This window comes from Emydura macquarii, unplaced genomic scaffold, assembly GCF_026122565.2.
Source record: "Emydura macquarii macquarii isolate MOO-44397 ecotype Brisbane River unplaced genomic scaffold, CSIRO-AGI_Emac_v2 contig_3295, whole genome shotgun sequence".
Classification (NCBI taxonomy): Eukaryota; Metazoa; Chordata; order Testudines; family Chelidae; genus Emydura; species Emydura macquarii.
In genome coordinates, this window is record NW_027133432.1 from 968498 (window position 1) to 991260 (window position 22763).

At 41.9% G+C, this 22763-nt stretch overlaps 1 protein-coding gene across 1 annotated transcript in view; it reads right to left on the reverse strand.

Moving 5' to 3' along the window:
* Positions 1-6449: 6449 nt before the first annotated feature.
* The window catches only part of ASRGL1 (asparaginase and isoaspartyl peptidase 1), a 28226-nt gene continuing 11912 nt past the window's right edge, over positions 6450-22763 (reverse strand). The window contains exons 5-8 of the mRNA XM_067532637.1: positions 17296-17450; positions 14246-14364; positions 10759-10869; positions 6450-7921 (exon numbers count right to left, since the gene is read on the reverse strand). Of these exons, the coding sequence (XP_067388738.1) occupies positions 7698-7921; positions 10759-10869; positions 14246-14364; positions 17296-17450 (609 nt within the window). The 3' untranslated portion in view covers positions 6450-7697. The remainder of the gene's footprint in view (positions 7922-10758; positions 10870-14245; positions 14365-17295; positions 17451-22763) is intronic.

Sequence of the window (22763 nt, forward strand, 5' to 3'; positions counted from 1 at the left end):
CAGCAGTTCGAGTGGGCTGGGCCAAGGCCAAGGTGTCTACAGAACAAAAAGAAATGCACAATGTTGCCATTGTTAGCATACCCAGGGAAATGAAAGAAATGCAACAATGTATAAGAAACTCCCCTTGCTGTGCACAAGGGTGAGACAGACCCTCATTCCATTCCACACATCCCAGAAGGGTCGGCTCGCTGTGCCGTTGCAGAGATGGTAAGCTAGGGGCACTTTACTCTGTTTTAGAGAGGATTAAAAAAGCTCATTTCAAATGCCCGGTATGAAAGGGGTGCCTGGGTGCCATGGTTTAATTAAGATGACTATTTTATCACGAGGTGGCCACAGGGGATCTGGGGACAGTGCGGGGGCGGGGGGTTAATAGCGTCCTCTGAAACAAATAATAGACAAATAATTAAAGTGACTTTCTTGGGACAATACAATGGGGAATAAACATGTGCCGTCTTCCCTAAGAGACCATGAGCGATATCAGTCTCCTGAGGGTAATGCACGAGGAAAGGGAAGATTTGCTGCACACAGCGGGGTACTGGCCTGGCCCTTATGCCGCTATGCTGTGTTCTGCCATGATGCCGGCTCCCTTGATTGCAGCGTGGTGCGGCAAAGTATTCTACCCGGGAGGCAGGAACAAGGCCCAGAAACCTTTTGCAAAGGATAACAGATTACCTACATGAAAGTTTCCTTGAGATATCAACTGATGATTCTCGGAGCATATCTCTGCACATAAATAATCTGTTGTGCAGTAGCCGCCCAAGACAGTACACTAAATCCCTGAAATCCCCTTTCCTCTCCCCCTCTCCCTTAAAAAAGAACATAACTGCTAAGAAGAAAAAAACCTCACCATATGTGCCTTCCCCGGGATCATTAGTGCTTTTCTGCGTGCTGCTGGACTGCTCTGGGGTCAGGAATAGGTCCTGACTGTGGGAGAAGGGACACCCCACTCTCCCGTACCCTGCTCTCTGCATCCTCCTCCTCCTCCTCATCCATGGAGTCCTCATCATTGTCCCTGGAGTGGAATGGAGCAGAGGTATCGATGCTGCGTGGTGGCACCGTGGTGGGGTCCCCGCCGAGAATGGCATGCAGCTCCTCATAGAAGCAGCATATTTTGGGCGAGGAGCCAGAATGGCTGTTAGCTTCTCTGGCCTTTTGATATGCTTGCCGCAGCTCCTTGATCTTCACGTGGCACTGCTGCACATCCCTGTTGTGTCCCTTCTCCAGCATGCCTTGGGATATCTTCCCATAAATGTCCAAATTTCTTTTGTTGGCTCTGAGCGGATCCATAACAGACTCCTTGCTTCACAGACTGATGAGATCCAAGACTTCTGGTCGACTCCATGCTGGAGTGTGTTTGGGCCTTGCAGTAGCCATGAAGAGTTCAGCTACCAGCTCCCTCCATGCTGGCAGGACAGGAAATGAAAACTGAAATTTTCCCGGGGCATGAAGGGAGGGACCATTTCCGGTGAGCATAACCACGTAACAGCAGAGCACGAATGTCCAGATCGGTCACAATGGGGTATTGTGGGATACCTCCTGGAGGCCATGAACATCGAATTACGATACGTTGGGTCTACACTGATGCAAAATTGAACCAATAAAATCGAATTAGGCGCTACGCCACTTGAGGAGGTGGTTTTATTATGTCAACTTTTGCCACGTGTTAAGTCGATGGGACTGCCGCGCCAGTGTAGACGCAGGTTTTCAGAGATCGACGTAAGTGACGTTACGTCAACCTCTGTCGCCAGTGTAGGCCAGGCCTTAGAAAAGCAAATCGGGGACTCTTTAAGAGTAAGTGTGCTGAATAACTAAGTACCAATTGTGTAAGTGATAATATAATAACGGGAGTTGTAACTGCAGCCAACGTAACTAAACGTAAGACACCAAATTGCCACAAAGTCAGAAATCCAGTTCCCTGGTGGAATGAAGCCAGTAAAGCAATTAAAGAAAGAAATAAACCATACAAGCAAGCAAAAAGTACAATGAATAGAAAGGAGTTAACTATAAAATATGTAAAGCATGGCACAAAGCAAAAAATGCAAAGATAGAGTTGGAAAAAGTATTCTGGGAAAGTGAACAGAGATTCCAAGGTTTCCGAGATAAACAAGTTAAAAGAATGAATGGGATTCGGGGTAAAGACAAATATATGCCTGGTCTTATAGTAAGTGATAAAGTTGAAATGTCTAATTTAGGAAAAACGAACATTTTAGCAAAAGAGTTTCAAAAAGTTTAGTGATACAAATCAAAGAACGGTGTTTTGTGAACAAAATATATTTGCCGAAGAAAATTGTGAGCTCTGACATGGCAGGGTAGAATATAAAGATGATGTTGTGAATGAAAATTTCAACATACAGGAGTGCAAAAAAGCTATAGACAAAAGTAAAAATGCAGCTCCAAATAAAGATAGCTTATGTAATGCCATGCTTAAGCATCTACCGAAAGAGAGTTTGAGTTTTATTGAAATTATGTAATATATGGGGAAAAGGAATACTACCAGCAGCATGGAAGCAAGCGATGGTTATACTGCTAGGAAAACCTAGCGAATTGCACAAAGACCTGATGCATATAGATCTATTGCCCTCACATCCTGCGTGGACAAAACTATTAAAAGACTGATAAATGAGAGATTAGTAGCATACTTGGAAAAAATGAAATTATAAACTGTGTGCAAAATGGTTTCCAGAAAGGAAGATGCACAGTTGATCATATTGTAAGATTAGAAACAAATACAAAACATAGTTTGATAGCTGTTTTTTTGGATGCTGAAAAACGTATGATATGGTGTGAAGGGAAGCTTGCTGTATAAACTAGCCACAATTGGAATAAGAGGAAGAACGTTCTGGTGGATAAGAGCCTTCTTAAGTGATAGAACCATACAAGTCAGGTGGGCTTTGTTGAATATTTATAAACTTACTAATGGTATTTCATAAGGGAGTGTTATCAGCCGAACCCTGTTTAACCTTATTATTAATGATCTCCAGGAGAGTATACGGGCAGGAATAGGGCTCAGTCTATTTGTGAATGACTGTGATATATGGGCCAAACATGGAAAACTTAAGATAAACATGGAGAGGATCAATGAGGCACTCGGGGATTTCAGAATGGGGAGATACTTGGGGATTTCGGTTCGCACTTGCTAAAACAAAGGGATTGCTCTTCACAAAAGAAAGACTGGGGAAGAATGGAACCTCTCCATACAGAAAAAAATCAGGTAGTTCAAAATTTTACATTCTTAGGAGTTATGTTCGATAAACTAACTTGGAAGGGTTATACAGATAAATCAAGATTAAATGTAAAGATAATTAAATGCTTAAAAGTATTGCTGGAAACAACTGGGAGTGCAGATAAGAACAAACTGTTGATGCTATATAGGGCATTAATAGGACCAGTTATAGATTATGGATACCGAGATTTTAATTCAGCTTCTAAATCAACACTAAAAAAGTCAGAGCCGGTCCAAGCCTAAACTCTGTGAATCACATGTTATGAGAGTATTATGACTCCCTTGTGTGTGCTGCAGGAGGCAATCCAAGCAATATCTATACATTTAAGGTTGAAATGGTTAGATTTAACCTTTTGGGCTAAGGGTAATGGAAATAGTGAAGGTAAAAGCACTAAACGAATATACGAGGATTGTTAGGAATTAAGTAGACAAGAAGTAACTGGGCACCACAAACTCCCACATACTAACAGAGTCAAAAGGTGGGTAAAAGACTTGAGTGAAAAGGAAGGTCTGGAAAAAATTAAAATCTTTAGTCATGGGAAATCAAACTATAGCTGAAGGGATGTCTTTCCAGTTGTGGATTTGGAATTATATGATAAAACAAAGAGAAGAGCAGGACCGTCGAATATAACAGCTAGGATTTACGAGTTATACTTAGCAAATGGGGTCAGCATTGCCAAATCTATAGTGACTGCGCTAGAGATGACAACACAGGTAGAGTAGAAAGAACCTTTTGTATCCCTGAATATGGAAGTAAGAGATCTATAAAACTATCCAATTTTGTGGCCATTATGATGGTCGAATCAGTGGGCATACTGTTGATTAGAAAGGGAGCTCGAAAAGCAGGAATGGTTCAATCAATTATTCTTAACTAAAAAGAGGGTACAACTGTGTATACATATAGTAATAGTGTGGATTCCGGCACTTGTTGGGATACTGAACAATGATATGGCAGATAAAGTAATGAAAAATGCCTTAAAAATGAGGAGGTTGACATAAAGATCCCTCTGAGTAAACAGGATTTCAAAAGTTTGCTTAAAGAGAACTAAGAAGGAATGTCAAGAACTATGGACCAAAGAGAAAAAAGGACTAAGGTTCTATATATAAAATGTCCTATACTTGAGGATAATACTTAATAGCTATAAAAAGTGAAGTAACTATATATTTAGCGTGCTAGCAGGTCCACTGTGAGTTGAATGGTAATTTATATTTTCTCAACAAGCACAAATATTGGTTATGGACAAATGCATAGTCCAAGAAACAACTGTGCATCTGCTGTGGCAATGCTGGGGCAGTTACATAGAATGAAAGGTTTTGTTAAGAAGAACTAAGCCGCCTCAAGGTGAAAGAACAGTCTGAAAGTATTGATGAGTGACAGGAAAGTGGGGTAGCATTTGTAGGCACCCTGTACTTCAGGGGCCTTGGAACTTAATTGGAAGTTTTACAATTGGGAAGATCCTGGGAGACTACAACTCCCATGATAGAATCATAGAATATTAGAGTTGGAAGGGACCTCAGAGGTCATCTAGTCCAACCCCCTTCTCAAAGCAGGACTAACCTCAGCTATATCATCCCACCCAGGGCTTTGTCAAGCCTCAGCTTAAAAACCTCTAAAGATGGAGATTCCACCACCTCCCTAGGTAACCCATTCCAGTGCTTCACCACCCTCCTACGGAAAAACTTTTTCCTAATGTCCAACCTAGACCTCCCCAACTGCAACTTGAGACCATTGCTCCTTGTTCTATCATCTGCCACCACCGAGAACAGCCTAGCCCCATCCTCCCTGGAACCCCTTTTCAGGTAGTTAAAGGCTGCTATCAAATCCCTCCTCATTCTTCTCTTTTGCAGACTAAACAAGCCCAGTTTCCTTAGCCTCTCCTCATAAGTCTTGTGCTCCAGCCCCCTAATCATTTTTGTTGCCCTCCGCTGTACTCTCTCCAACTTGTCCACATCCTTTTTGTAGTGGGGGGCCCAAAACTGGACACAGTACTCTAAATGCGGCCTTACCAATGCCGAATAGAGGGGAATAATCACTTCCCGCAACCTGCTGGCAATGCTCCTCCTAATGCAGCCCAATATGTTATTAGCCTTCTTGACAACAGGGCACACTGCTGACTCATATCCAGCTTTTTATCCACTGTTACCCCCACATCCTTTTCTGCAGAAAAGTAGATGCCTTTGGGAAAAAGGAGAGAAACTCTTCCCCTTCCAGGAAGTGAGAAAAAAGCATGTGGGGGACTCCACTTTGGTGCTGGGGTGGAGTGCAGCCGAGGCTGGAAGCTGCTGGGGTCTTGAAGCTGCTGCTGACTGCTGCCAGGGTCCCAAAGCTGCTGCTGGGAGCCTGCTGGAGTTTTGATCAAGCAGGGAGCTTCAGAGATTGGTGGCATTGCCCAAGCCAGGGCGGGGACTGAGCCCGGAGCTGACTGAGGTGGGCCTGCAGTGAAGGTGGTGTGAGTGCCCACCCCCCACACTCTTTTGTTTGGGGCAGGGCTTGTAAAGGAAGGGGCACAGCAGAGAGACTTTGACTGGGCCTGAGAAGAAGCAGAGAGAGAGATAGTCCCTTCAAGCAGGGCCAGGACTGCTGACATTTGGTTGGGCCAACTCCAAATCTCCAGCTTGATACCTGGGCTGAACTGGTACACTGAACCCACAGAGTGCTGTCTTCTTCTTCAGATCTTCAAGCACACCCACACAAGCGAGGGGTTAGGGCTCTGAACTCAAGGGGAGTGTACACTCTGAAGGTGGGGTAAATAGTGGCAATGTAGAGGCCAGTTAGACAAGTTTCATTTATTACTGTACACTATTTTTATTAATTGATTTATTCAACTGCCCTTGTAGATTTAAAATAACAGTGATGTTTAATTTTAGTCTGTTATGCCATATTTCCTTAATTTGTTAAGTAAAGGTGTGTTAACTCTAATTTAAGTATATTGGATGTTTAGTTTGCATAATTGCAATTGTTGAGTTAGACCTGTCTCAGATTATTATAATTATCAGACTAGGTTTAGTATTGGAAGCTCCCAAGGCCCACTATTGAGCGAGTGCAGGGGCCAGCCAGGTGGAGGTACCACCAATTTTAAATTCCTTTAGGAGTAAAGGGACTGCAGCAGAAGGGTGGATAGAGGATTCCCACCTATCTTACATCATCACTGGAATACTCAGGATCTCCTTTGTTTGTTGCACCCTTGCACACTGATACGTGTTGCCTGTTCCCAAGTAAAAAAAAAAGGGGGTTACACATTCAAAAATAATTACTTTGTTTTTTTAAGGATCAGGACTAGGTGAGAGGATATAGATTTTGCTTATGCAAGCACTGCTGTAGGTGGTGGTCATAGCCTCATCCTATGAGGCTACTGAACCAGGAAACAACAGGAAGCATAAAGAAAAAAAGAGGCTTTGTGGAGAGAGTGAAGAATTCTGCATTCACTCTTCAGATACAAGAGAGTAGCAAGACCCTGAGGGTCAAGGAGGAAGTCCAGGAAGAGAGTTGGTCCTAGGATCCTCTTATGAGAAGTCTGGCAAGAGGCCAGGTGAGACACAATGCAGCCACTAGGACTGAACAAGCTTCAGTATAGTGAGCTCTGATAAAAGGGCAGGATCTGGACTTCCAGAAATAGCCCTGGCAGGTGTGTAACTGTGTAAGGGAAACTCAGGAGGGATGAAAAGTGAAGTTAAGCAGAAGATGGGTTAAATTGTACTCTTGGTATGAGATTTACTGGAGGATTCCTGGGGGGAGTCCTGGTCCTGAGAGAAGGGTGAATTTAGAGAGGTTGAGGGAGAGGCCTGCTGACAGACTTGGTAGGAAGAAGTCCAAGGAGGCAACAGTAAGGAGTCTGACATGGTAGACTTTGCTGCTGGTTGTAAGGTCCTTGGACTGGACCTCAGTGTCGTGGGAGGGTCTGGGTTCCCCTGCTAGCCACCAGGGAAGGTGGCATGAAGCCCCTGATTTAAGGAGAAATGGACTTTTGACAGCCTTGAAATAAGCGGCTCTAAGGACTACAAGGGGCCAGAGTCGGGGCTGAAGACCTTTTGTAAAGGCATTGGATTATTTGTTGGACTTTACTATTCTGGAAGGGGTGGGACTAAATTATGACCTGGCTGGATTGCTAAATCACAAAGAGGCAGACCACCATAGGGCAGGAGCATCTGTTGGCGGGGGGATGTTAGAGGAAGAGAGCCTGCTATACCAGGCCCAGACATGAGGAGACACTCTTCTGCATGCCCATACTCTACCAGGTCTTTGGAAAGAGGACACCAGATGCCAGTGCTTTCTAGAGACATTTAAATGACCATGGTTTCCACATCCATCATCATTAAGCCTGGTACCTCTCTGCCTAGGTTTCAGTTTGCTTCTAAAATGTGGTGAATTCTGGGAACATTTAATAGAGGGTAAATCCTTTCATAGATCCCCATGAAGACAGATCTCTGCCCTGCTGTACTGTCTGCTTTTCTTCATCCCCAGAATTGGTTGGATTCACTTGGATTCAAGTGCTTCTGAAACAGATCTTGTATGCAACTCTCCAGTGTAAATGCCATACTGCAACTGGTCATCCTTCACTGAAGCCCAGGCCATCTGTTTGGTGGAGAACCTTGCTGTCCAGTCCCCTGAATTGCTGACAACAATGACACCTCCTAATCCATCCACCCTCGTTTTCATATAATTCAGGGCAGTGTCAGCAGCCTCCTCCGGTGACATTCCTGAAAACAAAAACATGGAAGAGTGATGATCATTTGGTATCTGCTTCTGGTCCTATTGAAGTCAATGGCAAAGCTCTCTTCAGACTTCACTCTGTGCAGAACTAGGTCCACTGCATTTCTTTCCTTTGCTGAATGCCAAGAAGTTACAAGTGTAATGGCTGGAAAATGCTTCATTTATGGAAGGGATTTGAACAGCTGCAAATAGCTGCTATGCTGTAGTAATATTGGAGAGACAGGGTTTATGTCGCTTCCCATTATTCTGAGGTTTCAGTATTTTTGACTTAGCATAAGTGGTAAGCTCTCTAGTTCAGTGACAAATAACGTGACTTTTTGAAGGGGTGGGAGTCACTGTTGGCAGTCTACAAACATGCCACTAGCGACCTACCAGAGAATTTCAGTCTAGTACGCTTATGACTTGAATACTCACAATAATTCATAGAGTCAGAGTATAAGGCCAGGAAGAACCATCAGATCACCTAGTCTGACCTCCTGTATATCACAGGTCCCAGCACCCACACACTAAACCAACAACCAAAATTAGATAAAAATGACCACCCCCAGGAGACTAGTCTATTATGTGCTACAGGTAGAGAATAGGAGGGACAGAAATGCATGATGCCCAAGGCTCAAACAATGACATGGAAACGATTGAGATATACCCAGATAATCCTGGCAAATGACCCATACCCACAGGCTGTGGAGGAAGGTGAAAAACCCCCAAGGTCACTACCAATCTGACTTGGGTGAAAATTCTTTCCCAACTCCACATGTGTTGATTAGTTAGACCCTGAGAGTATGAGCAAGAACCAGTCAGCCAAATGCCAGAGAGAATGCATGGAAAATTGAATTGAAACGTTACTCTGGGAATCCCCTACAAAGTTAGACCAATGAACACTGAGGAGCACAGAGTGTGAATTCTATTTCTGATTAATTTTTGTTATGTGGACACTGATGCTACTGTGGGTGCAGCCACTGGTGAGGGCAGGATCTGCTTGTCAGCCTTCATGTTGTTACTGGACTAAGCCTTTACCACACTTAATTCATACTGATGGGAGTACTTCATAAACAAATCGAAGAACATTTTGTCCTACACTGAAGTCGGTTAATAGTTGTCATGTCTGTGTTCACAACTGTAAAACACACACACACACTCCACAGAGTAAACTGGCTATATGCATTAGCCCTCCTTCAAACTTTCTGTGAAAAAACAGAATAGAAACTAGTCACAATCTTTGACACTGGTAAAATGGCACTCCATTCTCTAACACTATGTTGAAATCTTGATGACAAGTAAATGGGAGTTTTGCCACTGACTTCAATAGGGTCAGGATTTCACTCTATAACTTGTCACCAAGGCAACAGCTGCCACCATAAGGCAGAAATTCCAATAGCTGTTAAAATATTTTTTCCAAACAAGTCACAGATTTGGCCCTCTTTTGAAATGCTGAAGAATTGTTCATTTGCTGGGGTTTTTGCCTGGAAGCTGGGTTGCTCCTCAATACTGCAGGGAAGGCTGAGTGATGGCAAGCTAACAATGGTTTTACTCTGCACACTAAGGAATTTAGAAATGTTTAAAAAGTGTTTGAGTGTGATTCTCCTCTCAGGCTAAATCAGGTGTAACTCCATTGAAAACAATGGAGTTACTCTAATGTAAAACCAGGGTAAATAAGAAAAGAACCTGGCTCAATTCTTTATGGTAAATTAAAGATTGGGAGGCCATTTATGAAAGGAATGAACTCTGGTGAAACAGGACAGTGAAGTGGGGCTGTGGCATTTTAGGCTTTGCAGAATAATTTGTATTATATTTATATTATATTTTACACTTTTTTACTATATTTTCTTTTGGCTCTGCAAAAAAGGAACCCTGAATAGCATATGCAGGGATTACAAAACATGTAGCAGTTACAGGAATCTTGTCAGCTGTTACTTGCCTTCTTGTTTCATGTTTCTCTGATGAACAGGAATGTAAATTTAAAATGTTCTTCTGTAGTTCAGATTCCGTTAAGAGTCTCAAAAGTTATTGCTCTTTAATACTTACAAACCATAGCTTTCTAAAAATAGTGGTGAGGTCTACATTAATGGTTCTGTAACTGCATGCAATACAAGTATGTTGTCTGACTGTTTACAGGCTGTAATAGAATCAAGGGTTTAGATGACAGCCTAACTGATGGAGGTAAAGCTTTAAAGGGTCACCCACAGTTAGATTGTGTTACAGTCAGATGAGACACTCCATGCCAGCTGTTTACCACATATGCACCTGGTCTACTTAACATACAGTTTAGTACACTTTCCAAAACAAAACTAAAATTCAGTCATATTAATTCCTTTTCGAATAGAGAGAAAATGGTTGTAAGAAAGTTTCTGTTGCTACAAGCAATTCAGTCCTGTGAGTTGTTATAGCCTGTTGGTATAGAATCTCTAAGCTTCTTGTGTTATGGAAGCTTTGCACTTTCCTTTATTTTATGTTTGACTGAAGCTTTCCTTTACAATTTTAAGTGATTTCATAAGAAGAGAATTGAAAATATGCAAATGCAAAAAAATATTAGTAAAAATAGTACAAATGTATATGGATCTGACATTTTATGATGCTGTATCTAAAACATGAGGGAACAAAAATATCCACACTATTTGATATTCCAAGAACACGATTGGAATTTATTTGGCTTGCAGTTTTAGTCTTTCTAATTTTTGGGTGTGTTTTGAGATAATCCAACCATAAATTGCTTAGAAACTTTTTTTTGTGTGTGAGACAACTGTACTGCTAAAAGTTTAATTTATATAAACCCGTTAGTTCCAATCTTACTTTCCTTCAGCTTACTGGAAAGTTTATACTGTACCTTGTTCCATGTGATAGAGAATAAGTCTGGCTAGGACCACTTTCATCATGCTTTCTCCATAACCTGTGGTAGAGGTGGCACCAATTTGGTTATCAGCATAGCCTCCGCTTCCTGCTCAAAGAAGAAGTATGACACTAATGTTTTATAGCAAAAGACATTTACAAGCAATGCATAATTTCAATTGCAGGCTAATTTCTAAAGTTCTGGAGCTCCTGTTTGCTTCTAGGGACAAAAATCTTAAGGTTCATATGTGACCATCTTGTTTATGATTTCTTCCCAAAGTTTCAGCAACAGTGTGAAAAAAATCAGCCACCACAGCTGGAAGAAGTTGGTTGCTGAGTTATAGGGTTGTAAAGATAATAGCACAATGGGGAAGGAGGAATACTGGGGAGCCGGATGTTGGGATGGAAAGGAGTGAGCATTAATAGTAGCCAGATCAGCAGCAGGTAGATGGAGGAGAGGATGGTGGTGATAGTGAAATAGGAAGCCAGAAGCTGAGGAAGTGAGGCAGCAGAACCTGCACTAATGATTGACTGGCTGCGGAGGTACTGATCAACGAGCAATAAAGATGTGATAAGAACCAGCCAAGTAGCAGTACTAAGATTACACGGTGATGCAGCATGGGAGAAAAGCCCAAACAGGAGAGATGCTTCCAAGTTAGTTTTATAAATTCAAAAGGTAGCACTGCTGCAAATCTGCTGATGTCAGAGGAGCCCCGAGGTGCCATGCTTTAAGCAATGGGTGTTTGTGCTTCTCAGTTGGTCACTAGAACCAGCACCAAAATTAAGGTCCTACAGCCACCTGATATCCCAACTCTACTAAAACCACCATTAACTGATTTATTTATTTTTTTTAAAGTCCGTATAGGGCTCATGATTCATAGAATATTAGAGTTGGAAGGGACCTCAGGAGGTCATCTAGTCCAACCGCCTGATCAAAGCAGGACTAACCTCAGCTAAATCATCCCAGCCAGGGCTTTGTCAAGCCTCAGCTTAAAAACCTCTAAAGATGGAGATTCCACCACCTCCCTAGGTAACCCATTCCAGTGCTTCACCACCTTCCTAGTAAAAAACTTTCTCTTAATATCCACCTATACCTCCCCCACTGCAACTTGAGACCATTGCTCCTTGTTCTGTCATCTACTACCACTGAGAACAGCCTAGCTCCATCCGCCCTGGAACCCCCTTTCAGGCAAGTTAAAGGCTGCTATCAAATCCCCCCTCATTCTTCTCTTTTGCAGACTAAACAAGCCTAGTTCCCTCAGCCTCTCCTCATAAGTCTTGTGCTCCAGCCCCCTAATCATTTTTGTTGCCCTCCGTTGGACTCTCTCCAACTTGTCCACATCCTTTTTGTAGTGGGGGCCCCAAAACTGGAAACAATACTTCAAATGCAGCCTCACCAGTGCTGAATAGAGGGGAATAATCACTTCCCGTGACCTGCTGGCAATGCTCCTATAAAGGCAGCCCAATATGCTATTAGCCTTCTTGGCAACCAGGGCACACTGCTGACTCATATCCGGCTTCTTATCCACTGGAACCCCCAGGTCCTTTTCTGCAGAACTGCTGCCTAGCCTGTCGGTTCCCAGTCTGTAGCTCTGCCTGGATAGAGCAATTAATAGTTATAATGTCCAGGAGCCATGGAAAACTAAGTCAAATTATCAGTTGCTTTTACTTTTAAAATTCTTTGAATTACAAAAAAAAAAAAAAAAAAAAAGAAAAAAGAAAACCAGTAGAAAATCTTACATTCAGAAGCAATGTGATTTCATGCATGATCTTTTTTATGAATGTTGTGCCTCCCCTTGAACAATTAACATTAAAAAAGCCAAACACTGATGATGGTCATGAAAGCAGAAAGTCCTGGCAGCTAATATTTTTGAACAGGAAATTCCTGCAGACCCCTTGAAGGCCACATACAGGGTGCCTTATTCCTGCAGACCAAAGGGAAGACACAGGAGATGGGCTCCACCCAGGGAAGTGCATCACCCTTGCTAAGCATTAGGAGACTGGTTAGGGGCTCCCAACTCCCATTCCCCTGCAAATCTTAAAATGTTGTTCAGGGGTCAAACAAAATCTCTCCCTCCGGTAATCCTATTTAGGCTTTGAGATCTTTCAAGCCTAATAAGGCTCTTTGTGAGTGCAGATGTTTTTGAGGAACCCCATTGAGACAATTAAGGTAGATCAATGTCCAGCTAGTGTCCACAGACTTGTGGGGGTCGGGCCCTGATGAGCCTCCTAAGAACCACGGAGTGAGGAATCTAGGTCCTCAGGAGAAGCAGACTGTTCCCCATGCTGATGACCTCTCTTCCTGTCATCATCCAACCTCAGGGAGATAAGACTGAAGGGACAACTAACAAGTACATCAGAGGTGGAGAGTCTCCTTTCCTGCCTCTCCCCAGCCCCAGGAGACCTGCAGCTGCATTGGGGTGTCTGAAAGTAGGCACTGCTCCTGCCACACTGCTACGGTCTGGATGAGATAAAGCTCAAGGAAAAGGCAATTTAGTATGAGACCATGTTGGTTCAGTATATGCTCAAGTTGCAAACTAGGCCAAAAATAACCAGTGGGTGTCATAAATGCCTGGAAGCTCAGCAATTCAGGATGTAAGGCAATGGTGGCTCTAAGCTTACTACTCAGCTGCTGCCAGCGGGAGTGCTGGCTTAAGTTTGGAACATGTTTTACTAAAAATTATTGGTTTTCCAGTTTCTGGTTCAGCAATCACTGAATACAAGTCTGTCCCAGTAGAGGAACTCACTGGAGAAAGGATTAAAAGTCTCTTTATCAACAGATGAAAGAAGTCTTATTTCCTCTATTCTCCTCCATACCACCATGCTTTCCTTTAGCTCTTTAAGAACAGGAACTTATTGAAAGAGCCAAAGCGTTAAATAAGAGTTACTTAAGTTGCCAGTCATTTTAAAGATTTCTAGAAAAATTCTCATTGCTGTAATGAAACTCTTATTACAATTGGAGTTGCAGCTGATTTACACTAGTATAAGTGGGAGAAGAATCTGGTGCATTCAGTTAATTTTTCTCATTAGTTTTTACCCTTTTCTTTGGGAGACTCCTGGATTAAACACAATCTGAGCAACTACTAGACACTGCCTTAGAGAGGAGCAGGTTGCAATTTTGTCTGCGTTGCAAGGGAACATATTGGGGTCCAAAGCAGATGAGCTCTTTGTTTATGCATAAAAGAGTATCACAGTATGAAAGGAAGGATTGCTAGGGAAAAACCTAGACGATAGATACTGTTTCCAGGGAAAGGGAGGGGTGTCTCCTATTTGTTTGTTCAGACTTACCAGAACGCTGGACAGCAAGTGTAAAGCATCTACCCCTCCTGCAACCTCCTGGTTACGTTGAAGGAGTGGCCATTAAAAGGATAAAGTGACTCATTTTAATGTGTGTAAATTTAAGCCTCAATTCTAGATCAGCTAGTGTCAATGTTTCATTTCAATCATAGAAAATGTGAGTGTTAACTGATTTCATTGACCCCTACCTATACATGCTGAATCACCAACTCGGCCAACCAGTTTATTAGAGAGTCCCCCAGTGGATGTTGCACAAGCTACGTTTCCTTCATTGTCTATAGCAACAGCACCAACTGTTCCAGGGTCTCTGCCAAGAATAATATTTCACAGAATGAGACAGGGTTAAGAATACTTGCCAAAGCATATTGAATCCATTCTGCAGGTAGCTTTAAAAAATGTGAGTTTACAACAGACGTCTACAATTGAATGTCATTAACTTTAATCTAGCCTCATGTCAAAATCACTTCATTTTCATATTATTGTGGGGTTTTTTTAAATGTAGGGAGTTTCATTATGAAAAACCATTATCCATTCAGATAACAAGCAATATGTAATAATTCTGACACAGTATCAACATTATAATTGGTAGCACAGATGTCAAACCCTTGACCTGCTTGATCTATTTTTCTGATCGCCCCACAATAAATTTGTATAGTACAGTATGAAAGCTTTCATTTGGAAAGAATAATCAAAATTCCTAGCCCTGTTGACTGTGAAGATAATCTTTCAAATGGGACCCACTGTAGCTCTGACTTAACTTGAAACATCAACTCTGAAGTGGGAATTGCCTCCATTGTTTCAGTTGAATGAGAACTCTGAATCCTAGTGATGATACACACAAAAAGACAAATGAACAAAGAAACAGCAGTGGTCCTAAAAATGCCCTCCTTCCCCTGCCCCAGTCTAGTTGAATGCAACAGTAATTTTCTAACAGTTAAGATACATTCGACTCTCAGTCTGTAAAAGTCTCCTTATAACAGTGAGAAATCAAGAGTAATATATGGCCTGAATTTTGCAGCCTCACTCTATCGACTATATTCTAGACAATAAGATTCCAGAATTGTCACTCTGAAGCTTACACTGTCTGAGTCAGTGTGAAGTGACAGAAACAGCTTTAAGCATGGTTGAGAGCTCTTGATTCAGAATATCACCGTGTTGAATCATCACTGAGTTGTGCAATCTGTTGCCATCCTGTCTTTTGACTTTACAAATTACAGCCATGTGGTGTTCAGTTTAAGTTCTCAGCCATTTTTGGCTTTGTTTTAGATACACGGCTTTACGAATTGCAACCATGCAACAGCATGGGCTTTCAGCTAAACTAGTTAAGAATATATCATACCCTGTCTAATCTACAGTATGAGCTTGGCTGACCTCTGAGATGTACTGTGTGTCATACTACTTAACTATTCCATTAAGTAGTACAGTAACTATACATAATACAATGTTGTCTTTTTTTTTTTTTTTAAGGAGTTTTTGCCCCTTCCACTATCAGAAAACTGACATTCAAGCCATTTAGTATTATTAAACTCCCCCACACAGTGACACAGGGTAAGCCCTCCCCATCACCCCCGGTGGGGAAGTTCAAAAGGGTTACGAAGGGAATGGGGCGCCCTCCGTGAGTGCAGTCGACAAGACTGTGTCCCCTCGGCCCTGAACCCTGCATGTCCAAGGCCTATCAGCTGGCTCCCATGATGGGTAACACAGCCTAGAGGTCAGAGCTAATAACCACACTCAGGTCAGGGAGGTACAGCCTAGAGATCAAAGTCAATAGTCGACACCAGATTGGAGCGGTACAGCCTAGCAGCCAGAGTCAATATTTGCCCTCAGGGCAGCATGGTCTGGCAGTCCATTGGGATAGTGGGGTGCCCCCTTTGGGGGGAGTGTGGCACATGGGGTAGGGGGGCTCAGGCCCTCCCTGCTCCTCTGAGCCCCAGCCCAGGGCCCTATTGGCGTCGGGGTACCCCAACACTGGGTCAGCAGGGATCCTCCCGAAACATGCTGACTAGTACCTCTCTCCACTCTCTGTTACACCCTGCCAGCCCCCTGGGCTACTTCCTGCCCAGTCGTCGATGGGGTCATCCCTTGGTCTCCAGGTTCCCCTTTCTGCTAAGCTGCCACCCGCATCTCCCCTGGGTCATGGAGCCCCTTGGAAAAGGCGTCTTCTTGGATGTCTGGCTCCAGGCAGCTCTCTGGTGAGGTCTCCCGGGTTCCTGGCTCCCACCATCAGGGGCTGAAGCGGCTCCTGTCTCGGAGTTTCCTGCTCGCCTCCTCCCCCATTGGTGAATGAACTGAGCTGCTCCTTTTTAATGTTAGGGCAGCAGTTGGAACATGCCCAGCAGAGTCTGGGGTGCAGGACTTTCGCTGCCCATAGATTTGGCTTAATTCCTTCAGTGCAGGGTAAGTCCACCCCATCACAGTCAAATCATTTTGTTAGTTGATTATTCTCTCTGCCATTTCCCCCATTTTGTTATAAAAAGTTTATTTCTTTTAAATGTCTTTCATTCTGATGCTGTCTCCCACTCTCTGCTAACGGTTCGTTTTTCTCCCTCGTCCCCCAGAACTGTTTTTTTAGCCATGCATGCTTAGCACCACACTTTCTGGTCTGCTTATTTTCTCAGTGACTAAGTACCATTGCCAACCCCTGAAGAGGAGAACCATTAGTCAAAATTTGATAGATTATAACTTAATTGTTTGATTCAGTTTAAAACAAATCCCAGTCTATCTCAGTTATGGAGACTTATTTTCGATAGATATGTATGTTCTGCATAGCTCTGGCTGTCAGTTTATCAATGAAGACAGTACCTCATTTACACTGCACCTCCCCTCTGAAGAGTGACTGTATATAGATGGCACCTCCTTGCTCACCAGATCTGCTCAGTGTTTTTGTTCAGGATCCTATGTGCTAACTTCAGTAGAAATATATTTTCCCCCTACCTGCCAACCATGGAGGGCCTATGTTGCTAAGTGAGAATGAGCTGGATTCTCTTCCTTCTTGAGCATCAACAGGATTATTACCCAGATTCCATCAGTTACACTTGACCAAGCTTACTGGAGGACATAATTTGAGAACAATGTGGAAGACGTGTAAATCAGGGCAGAATTAAGCTTGCAGAGCAACTTTCAGATCCCAGAATGAGTCTGCATGGCTGTTGGTTAGAGAAAGCACATCGTTTTACTGATGCCACAAAGTGAGTGTATCAGAGACATTAGAATGTAACATTTTTTGTGCAGTACCTACTTTTTAAACTCCTGAGGGTTAGAATCTGGCTCAAGGTTCTTGCTCCATCTCTCCCTGGATCTTTCTGTTATAAGTTTCTCTCCTGGAATCTCAGGAACACCCATGGCCTTAGCAAAAAGGTATGCCCCATGATCAGTCAGCAACATGTGATCTGTCTGATAGGAATAGAAAAGAAACACTCTTGACACTAATTTAAGTTCATAACCTACCTGTACAGTCTTATAGAAACACTTCATTGTTTTTTAAAAATGTATGCAAAGGAAGTTTTGTTTTAAGTTCTTGGAAAACCAATAAAAGGCACCAATTATTGCCCTAATCCTGCTCCCACTGACTTAATTAGGAGTATGTTTGGATTCCGATTTGCTTTTTTGGTGGAACAGGAGATTTCGGATTCAATCATACAAAAAACCTCAAAACAATTAGCATTAACAGAATATAGTTGCCTTCTAATATTCAATATTCATTAGATGGGAAAAATAGAATTCCCCCATAGCAAAAATTTTTCTGAAAGTAGAAAGGACACACCGCTGCTATTGTGATCTTTTATACAACTTGTTCTGCAATTTCTTCCAATCAATCTTTGGGATTTTGCTTATCTACGTGATTGGTTTGACCAGGTCACAGAATAACCTAAACAATTATTGTTATTCTAAGAGAAATATACTCAGTGGTGACCTGCAGAAAAATGTATCCTCTGTTCAAATGCTGCTATTCTTTATAAATAATAAAATCATAATTCTAAACTTATCACACATTAATGTACATTATTCCTAACTTATAAAATGACTAAACTGACATTAACCCAACTCCAAACTATTTACTGATCTATTAAGGCCCAGCTCTGGTTCTTATGCATTCATATGCCATTCCCAGATTTTATGTGACAACCGATTCAAATATCCTCTATCAGTTTGGTGAGGGTCCATGTATTATTTCTTACTCTGTTAAGGCCCTGATTTAGCAAAGCACTTAAGTACAGTTTTCTCTCACTCTGAAGTCAATGGGTCTTAAGTACACATTCTTAAAGTAGGTACATGCTTAAGTGCTCTGCTGAATCAGGGCCTGAATGAATGTCCTGCTTAAACTTCTGAACCCCTTCCTACTCCCCCAAAAAAGTCCCCATGAATTTACTCGGTGTAGCACTCGAGTCATTCTGTTTTACTAGGAGAGTTATAACTTTCTATGACAGGATGAGGAAAGAAAATTTTAAACAAGAAAAGCATTTAAAAACATTAAGGTCCTTTAACCAGTGCCCCTAATCGGAGCAGTGGGGCCTGGCCTGGGTATTTTTGTTCAAGGGAGGATTTGCCCCTAACAGTCTGATCCAGTGAGATGTACCAACTCCCATTGACTTTTAAGTTTGTGACAAAATAAAACAAAAAACCCCCACCCACACCGAAGCCAGGACACAGTGTTCCAATGGTTTCTGGTTTTGGTCACAACAAACTAGAGACCTAAGACGAACACACAGTCAACCTGTCAAACACTTCTTACATTTTTTTTTGGTCAGACCAAGTCCTTATTCACGAGAACACAGAGACATGGAGTCATTTTCACTGTAGAAGTGGGGGCATGAGACAGGAGTCTTTTGTTTTTTCGTAACAATGCACCATACAGTCTTAAATACTGAGTGATGTTACCAAACAATTGAAGACTACCTGTACTGTGAACCTATTAATATTTGTCAGGGAGAAAAATAAAGACCATGTATTTGGACAACACTGAAATGCTTTCGCACTTTGCTGAACTAAACTTCCCTTGTATAATACTGGCCCCCCTCTGTCTTTGTAAGTAACCCTCCAGCAACCTGTGATCTAACACCTCCGAGAACAGGAGTGGGAAGAGAGACACTTAAATACATACATTTCAAAGAAAATTTTAAGACATCTACCTCCAACACCTGCTCTCTTCCGCCTCCTCCCAACACAGGGAAGATGAGCAATGGAAACCACTTCATAGTATTTATTTAAAAAGCGACCAGAAATTCTGTTTTAAATCAACTTTGCTAGAGGCCATTGAATGTCTAAATAAACAACATAATAGGGCATGTGAGATGAAAAGTTATTTAATTTTAAAAAGTCTGTTTAGCAAAGCAGCTCCCAGCATACACAGCTCTGGTGATGCCTTCACATCCTAGTGTAGGTTCTGAATGAGGAATCTTTGCCTATAGGGAGAAATGTCACAGAGGTCCATTCCTTTAAGTTGGCTCTTACTAGAAAGGAATATAAGATAGGCCTTCAGTGTTTCATCTAGCACTTTTCTAAAAGGTTGGTTTGTGCAATAATCTTATTGCATAGACTATAACAGAAAACCCAGTTGGAATACTGAAAAATGACTTCCCCTCCCTCTAGAGGCAGATATAATACTCACTTCTCCTCCCATCTCTCTTTTCTGGGGCCTTTTGAATATTCTTGTTAAATTATATGCCGCTTGTTGCCAATATCTGCAATATTGTTAAATAATACATAGAGAAACTAGAGTTTCCAAAATGAACAAGAGAGGTCCCAGGATTAGTGAGGTAAATAACAAATGGTCATGGCTGCCAGTTTAAAAGACTTCTGCAGCCACCCTTGAATTCAGACTAAGATTGTTGTTTGTTTATTCAAGAACTTGGCACAATACAGAAATCAGCAAAGATACTATCTCTGTATTAAAGATTTTATATTATGTATTAGAATCTTCTGGAGTCTAATTTAGGGAGGTGGATTGCACAGTAGTTGAAATGTATTCACATGTAACTCAATCATTGCATGGAAAAGCAAGTAAACCAGTATTCTAACCATTACACGATCTTTGCCTATTTGAAGTTTTTTCCCCCGTGAGAATGCCTAATAATCCTTTTTCATTTTTGGCTGGCTATTTTCACACACATACACCCCATACATCAGTTTTCTATTTCTGTGCATTGCAAATAATAATAATTTAACAGGAATTGCCTACTAAGGGATTTGGTGGCTCAGTACATTAACCTACTAAGCCTTTCACCTCTGGACACTGCTAAATTTTGTCTTATGGTAAGTCATCAGCTAATGTTATTCCGGTACTTTCATTTTCATCCACATCAAAAAACTGCTATGCCATTTGGCAAAGTTTGGCCTAGATGACAGTTTGAATAACAGAAAACTAGGATACCAAGGGCTGTTGAAGGATTTAAAGGAGTAATTTTGGCCACCAGAGGGAGCCCATATTGTTCCATACACAGAACTGAAACCCTGATAATTACAAAACAGTCTTGTTATTAATTATTATCTTGTTATTAATTATTACTAATTATTATTAATAATAAGGCTGTTTTTCAAAGGAATTTAAGGGAGTTAGGCACCTGATTTACACTGAAATCCAAGAGGATCTGAGCACCCAATTATCTTAGGCTCCTTTAAAAATCCCAGCCTTCATCTTCCATGTGTTATGGAGTTCAAAGTGTTCCTAGTTCATACAAATAAAATCTATGTAATATGCAAATATTAGACCTCCATTCAATTTATTAGCAGCTAAACAAGTTTTATTACCTTCCATAAATAGGGTACGCATTAAAATGATCATAGTGCATGATCTTAGTCTTTGTACAGCCCTAACTACTCTAAGTAAAAGTCACACTGGGGCAGAGGATGGCTACAAGGCACTCGTACCAACTCAGCCATCTGGTAAGGATGTGGTTGCAGCAGCCAACCTGGAGGCCTCTGCACCTTTTGTGCGCCACAGAGATGAGATCTGTACTGCCTACAAATATGCTGGTGGCCCAACATTTCTGTTCATGGGGACAGCAGCTGGTATTCCAGCCAACAGACTAGAATTCTGGGCAATGGAAGGGAAGAGGTGAATTTCCCTGCTGGCTCAGGATATATAAACTAAATCCCCACCACCCACTCAGAGTTCTCCACGTGAAGTCTGGTTACTAGAGCTTTGGGCAAAGAAGAGTTAATTTCACCAGAAAAAAAATCTCATTGCTTGTATTACTCTGAGAAAATGAAACAATCTGATTCTGTATAGTAGCACTCTATTATTTGATTTAAAATGTAGCCTCAACATTTTTGACACTACCAAAAAAAATTTACCTGCCATTGTACAAAGACTTTACCATGACTGCAGGGAAAGACAGGGGCAAGTAAATAATAATACCATGCAACTCTTGAAAAGTGCTTTTCATCAATAGATCTCAAAACATTTTACAAAGGTAGTCAGTACCATAATCCCCATTTTACCAGTGGGTGGGGGAGGACTGAGGAAATAGAAAAGGGAAGTTATTTGTTCTACATCACCCAGTAGGTCAGTGGCATTTCAGGGACCGGGATCTGGGTCTCCCTAGTCCCAGTTCTGTTACTTGGGATGGGCTTTTCAAAAGTGCTTACTGTTGGCCTAATTCTGTTCCTGCTCAAGTCAAAGGTGGTTTTACCATGTAAGGACCATAACTGAACAAAGGGTAATAAAGATGACATGTTAAAAAAACAAAACAAAAACAAAAACCTGCCTCTTTTAGGATGTTGAAAAAGGCCTGGAAACATTCCTCCCGGACTTATTTTTACATTAGAAATGTTAGGCCTCATCTACCCTGGTTTTGCCTGGACAACTCTATGAACATCTATAGAACTAATGAGATAAATATCACAGGTGAATGAAACCTGAGTAACTGACTAAAAAAGGGATTTTTGGGGTCAGAATCCTTAATAAAAACCAATCTAGGGCTACGGCTACACTGACGGCAGCAAAGTTGCCGCCGTCAGATCCATTTCTCTGGATCGACTGAGCGGTCAGTGAAGTTACGGGAGTTACGCAAGTAACTGAGGTAAGTGTAGACGGTCTAGGTTTTTTAAAAAACACATTTGTTTAACCCAGTGTTTTGATGACAAACACTGTTTGGTGGAAAGCTCTCTGTGTTAGAGATTCAAACTCCCTATCCTTCTATTGAGGGCGAAGATAGTTCCCACTCCAGTTCTCTAGTCCTTCAAGAAGCCTTTCAGGACAAGTTTTAATATTCCTGCTCCTACTATCATATCATACTAAGAAGAGAAACAAATGCCTTTAACCTACTTTGTAAGTCACCTTTCAAGTAGTCAGGAGGAGACTGAGGTTAAAGAAGCATGAAAAGATAAACTCACTTAGGTCTTGTCTACATAAAAATATTTCTTACCCTTGTTCAGCTATGGTGGAGCTGCACTGGTACTATTGACAGTGTAAACTCTAGTTTAGACAGGGTTGCAAGCTCTTTTAATCACGTCATATAATCCTAACTGGTAAAAACAGTGACACGCAGCCACAGTGGTGCAACCAATAGGGCAAGGTCTGTCTAGAGAAGACTATGCCATTGCTGAAAAAAACAGGTAAGTAATTTCCTCATGTAGACATCAATTAAGAAGTACTTGTCACTGGAGAAAAGTGACATTGTAGCAGTTAACATGTAGTCAAATCTGTGGTGACAGTATAATATCTAGTGACCGGCACTCGCCCCCGCTCGCCCCCTCCTGCTCGGC